The 5,098-nt window shown below is 30.1% G+C and overlaps 1 protein-coding gene across 1 annotated transcript; it reads left to right on the forward strand.

Moving 5' to 3' along the window:
- The first annotated feature begins 887 nt into the window (after positions 1 to 887).
- Positions 888 to 4,751, forward strand: LOC108727400 (uncharacterized). The gene is made up of 7 exons (XM_018455517.1): positions 888 to 1,031; positions 1,412 to 1,531; positions 1,585 to 1,702; positions 2,040 to 2,304; positions 4,256 to 4,306; positions 4,367 to 4,494; positions 4,609 to 4,751. Exons 1-7 carry the CDS (start codon positions 888 to 890, stop codon positions 4,749 to 4,751), a joined length of 969 nt encoding a protein of 322 aa, XP_018311019.1.
- The last annotated feature ends 347 nt before the right edge of the window (positions 4,752 to 5,098 follow it).

The raw sequence follows: 5,098 nt of genomic DNA on the forward strand, positions 1-5,098 counted from the left end.
TTCAAATGTTTCACGACTTCCCGGAATTATCATTAAAATATTCAATATATTATTTTTATTGCCCGCACGATCTATTTTCCTAGAATTAAATATTGTATTTGACAAGAGTAATGAGCAAATGTTTTTACTTAAACATATACAATAGATTAATATACTGCTTCAGAAATAAATTTTTTTGCTAATCCAAAAAAGTTATAAAATCATGGAGATCCATAAAATACCTTGAGAAAAAATGAGCTATTTTTGTTTCCTATTTGATTAACAATGAACATTCACAAAACCGTTAAAACCTTGTTTTAAAAAATATACTCAGTGATACATAGTGTGACAGTAACATCAATAGAGGACACAATGTTTATAAAAATCAAATTGTTTAACATTGCTGTTGTAAAAGATATATTTGTAATTTTACAATAAATTTAAATACTAAACTAAGAATATCTTTTATCTAAACTTGTACGTTTATAGTGACAACGTCCAGTTTTATGAAGAGACAAAAGACATTCGACACGTTAATCGATACGGTCTTAGTCATGCACTTCGTGGCACCGAGAATATGAAATAATAATACGAGGTGTCTTCAAAGCTTTAAAGCATACAGCGACAATATTACAAATTCCATTTATTCGTACATTTCGTTTTTTCTTCAGCTGTAATACTATATTGATATTGCCACCACACTGCGTACCTTTAATATATTTCCCATAACGAGGTTTTAACGGAATACTAAAAAAGGTGCTGAGAAAAAAAGAAGAGAGAATGAGAGAGAGAGAGAGAGAGAGAGAAAGAAAGGACGAGAGAAGAGAGAGAGAGAGAGAGATCATGTGAGAAGGATACTGCTATAGCGAGAAGAATATTTACGGATTCTTATTCAGTACAGCAAAACCATGGATTTCTTTGACACGCGCTATTTTAGGATTAACAAGTTCTTCCTGTCTTTCATCGGTCTGTGGCCATATCAAACACCCTTCGTAAAGCTTCTAACTCAGTCGTTCGCCATATTTGGCGTTACAATAATGTGTGCGCCGCAGGTAGTTCATTGGATGATACATTAATAATATTGTTCTCTAAAATCTTTGGAGTAAAATGTATTTCCAAAGAGTGAAACCTTACTCTTAAAAATTGCCAATTAAGCCACTCTTTTTCAACAAAATGGCTCAATTGTCATTCTTTGTCACTCTTTAGAATTAGATCCCACTTCAAAGATTTTAGAGAATAGAGTTGACAAATTTAAAGAAAATATATAAATTAAGTTGTATATAAAAAAAAAGTTTGTCTGACAATATACTAATTTAAATAATAGTTATACTCTTTGTGTGTCACAGAAACAATTGTTTAAACGCGAGTTTATATTTTACTCGAATATTATGTGAAATATAATCAACGCACCATATATTCATTATATTATTAGATCGCATATATGTTCAAGCATGTGGATGATTTCGATAACATGTTCGAGCTCATGCCAATTTTAGCTGGCACAGTGATATGTATTGCAAAAATCATCAGTCTGACTTGCAATTCCGAAATGGTAAGTATGATTATCGCATCGCATCGGCTTGTTTTGAACGAACGTCGCTTCAGTTTAAAGGGCTTCTACAACATATGCAAGATGACTGGAACAATCTATTGACCAGTGAGGAAACGCAAATTTTAACGCATTATGCTGAAAAAAGTCGAAAGCTCATGTTGGCGTATTCAAGTATGAAATCAATTTCGCACCGGCAAATATCGGATTTATTTGAATTAAGTATTAACAATAGAAGGTTCGATATCCTTGATAAATTGAAAAATATATAATAAATTAATAAATATCTTAAACACACGTATAGTTTAATTAAATATTAAAGTATAAAGACGAGAAATGAAAAAGAAACTCAAAAATAACAAATAAATAATCGCTAACTTTAATAAATTTATAATTATGAATTAAAATAAGTATTTGTTTTATTAAATTAAAATATTTATTCGTTTTGCGCGTCTTAATTTTTGTTAAGAAAAAAACAAAAGGAGTATTTTATTCCTTTTTCTTTATGCAGTTAGTGTAATCGGATTTGTATTCTGCTACGCTTTGCTACCTCTCACCGGACCTGTATTTGACATAATCTTACCCCTGAATGAAACGAGACCGAGAAAACTACCACATCTCGCAGATTTTGTTATTTTCGATCAAGAGAAATATTATTACGCACTTTTGCTGATCTTGTATGTTGGTTATGTTGTGTGTGTCTCGATCGCGGTAGCTGCCGACATTTTGTACATTTTCCTAGTGGAGCACATTTGCGGAATGTATGGCATACTGTGGTGAGAATTGCTTAAAATCAAATCTGATTAACAATTAGTTAATTAAAATAATTATTTGGTTAATATAATCATGTACAGAGAAAAAAGATATAATTAAGATATAGTTTAGGTCACAAAGGTGTGCTCGCTCTATGAGCAGAAGTTTTATACTTTTGATACATCATTCAAAAATTATTGGACCTTGTGTCTATGATGTATTTTGTTCATTACATTACAGATTACATTATATATGTGAAAATTAACTCGTTTCACCGAGACCCACTTTTCCATGTAATTAGTAAATCTCACACTAATTAGAAAAAAAATTGGATCTCAGTGAAATGAATCAGTTCTCACATATAATGTAGTTGGAATCCAATTTTCCGTATAATTAGTGCGGGGTCCTTTTATTGATCATTATATGGACAGCAGATCGCAGAAAGATTGGTAAAAAGATCAATTTCATTCGCTGAAAAATAGCTTCTCGTTCCAGCAATCAATTTATTCTATTTTTTTTCTTTCTATTTTCTCTAATTTATTCTCATATTTTACCGGCAATAATTTTGTTGTAACAGTAAAATACATTTGCTGGATTGTTTGTCAATAGCAAATTAATATATTCCTATAAACAAATTTATGCGGCAAAATCTTTTTATTTTGCTAGCAAAGCAGATACTATAGTAACATCAATGTGACAAAATTTGTATGTATATTTAATATTCTCATGTTAAACACATAATAGAACACGATTATTGCAATAAATTATTTTTTTCGTGTAAAATTCGCTCGTAGAGAATAAATTGTGAATTAGGAATTATGCATAAAAATTAGGAATTTTTTTTATGTATAAAAATAGATAATTATATATATTTATTGTAGTCATCGCCTGAGGAATTTAATAGCACACGATGATTTACAATGGATAGACGGTGATTACATTCACGAGGAAATCGGTCGATATGTTCGACGTTGCATTCAACTACATGAAAGAATAAGATTGTTGGTATAACAATTATTTTAGGAATAGCACAGGGTAGAGCGAGACTATTCCGTTAGTTTCAACTTTAAAGTAATATAAAAATTTACGATGGCAAATAATATCTCTTTGTAATGAAGTGCTTACAATTATACTATATAATCACGATTGCTGCTTGATAAACACAACCTTTAAATATTCAATATGTGCTCAGAAACATAAATGAGAAATGAACGAAAAACTCCCTCTCTACTCTACACTGAAAAAAATGCATGTAATTTTACATGGAAATTACATATTTATTATTGGAAAATTATCTAAATTACTTAAATATGATTGGAAATTACTGGAAATTGTAAATTTCTAATCATATTTAAGTAATTTTCCAGTCATGAACATGTAATTTTCATGCAAAATTACATGTATTTTTTTCAATGTATATTCATATATTTTACTTACCTATATCTAATTCAAACATGTCCGCATCTATTACTAAAATTTCACTTAGATCTTGATGATATTTATCGATCCAGATTCATAGAAATGATGGAATCTACAATTTCGTTGTTTCTCTTTTTCGATGTTGGATTAGGATTTTTATTACATACTTCTTCATGCATAATGGTGAGCATAATTCTCTAAAATCTTCGGAGTGGAATCTCATTCTAAAGAGTGACAAAGAGTGACAATTGAGTCATGTCAATGTTGAAAACAATTGGTTTAATTGTCAATTTTTAAGAGTGAGATCTCTTAAAATTTACTCTTTAAAATTAGATCTAAAAATTTTAAAGAGAATAATACTTAAATTTTGGAATTTAAGCCTAAATGGCAATATAATGTAAATATTATATATTATCTTTTTATTGTTAATTATTGTTGGAAATATTTTCAAGCCAAACGATATTTTTTGCAGATCATAGTTCGAATGGGATCGTCTGAAATTATGCGATACGTAGCTCTTATGCTAATGCAAAGTTGCCGATTATTTTTCAATAGTTGGGCCGGACAAGAAGTGACCGATCATAGTGTCGAAGTCTCGATAGCAGCGTAAGATAAAACTATTCAGAATTCACAAGAAATATTCTTTCTTGGTATATCTTTTTACAGTTATGATGGAATATGGTATAATGCTTCCGTAAAGGTGCAAAAATTATTGTTGTTTCTAATCGTGAGGAGTCAGAAAGCCTCCCAAATAACAATCGCTAAGTTATATGTCATCAATCTGGAAGGTTTCAGTAAGGTACGAACGCGGAAATATATCGCGTGTTATAATATAGAAACACTTAGCATATCCGTGCATTTTGCTAACAGAAAAAAATATGTTGTATACATAATAAATATTTTTTAAGGTAATGAGAACATCGGTTTCCTATTGCACGGTATTGATTTCACTACGCTAACCATCAAAAAGTGCATAGATTTCTGCAAGATTTTCCACTCGCGTATATTTTCTAGTCTTTCGTATGCCAACAACTCAGGTGTTAATGTATGAAGGTATATCATGTCTGTAATAAACGCAAATATCGATTTGTATAAAGTAATAAATAATTACGCTCGTATTAATGCTATCTATCAAACGAATATATTGTGTAAGCATTGCGGAAACGCTTATGGTTTATCCAATTCACTTTATTCATTTGTATTGTACATTTATTACGCTATAATATATGGTACCCTTATCAAATGTTAAAGTTTTTTTTCTATCGTGGAAGGAATATCTGTTATCATAAATTCTCTCTATTTAGTTCCTTGGACGTTAAAAACTATTTCATCATATACACGGATCTAGCAGAATATTTAAACTGTAGCTATAGACCGAATGGCAAAGAGTAATACCCG

Source organism: Mycetomoellerius zeteki, unplaced genomic scaffold (assembly GCF_001594055.1).
Source record: "Mycetomoellerius zeteki isolate Tzet28-1 unplaced genomic scaffold, Tzet1.0 scaffold49, whole genome shotgun sequence".
NCBI lineage: Eukaryota > Metazoa > Arthropoda > Insecta > Hymenoptera > Formicidae > Mycetomoellerius > Mycetomoellerius zeteki.

Bases quoted from the DNA above. Each gene is read 5' to 3' on its own strand.
- LOC108727400 (XM_018455517.1), top strand. From the start codon at position 888: ATGGATTTCTTTGACACGCGCTATTTTAGGATTAACAAGTTCTTCCTG. The intron at 1,032-1,411 runs GTAGTTCATTGG...TTATATTATTAG, and splicing joins CAATAATGTGTGCGCCGCAG to ATCGCATATATGTTCAAGCA. The intron at 2,305-4,255 runs GTGAGAATTGCT...ATTTTTCAATAG, and splicing joins GGAATGTATGGCATACTGTG to TTGGGCCGGACAAGAAGTGA.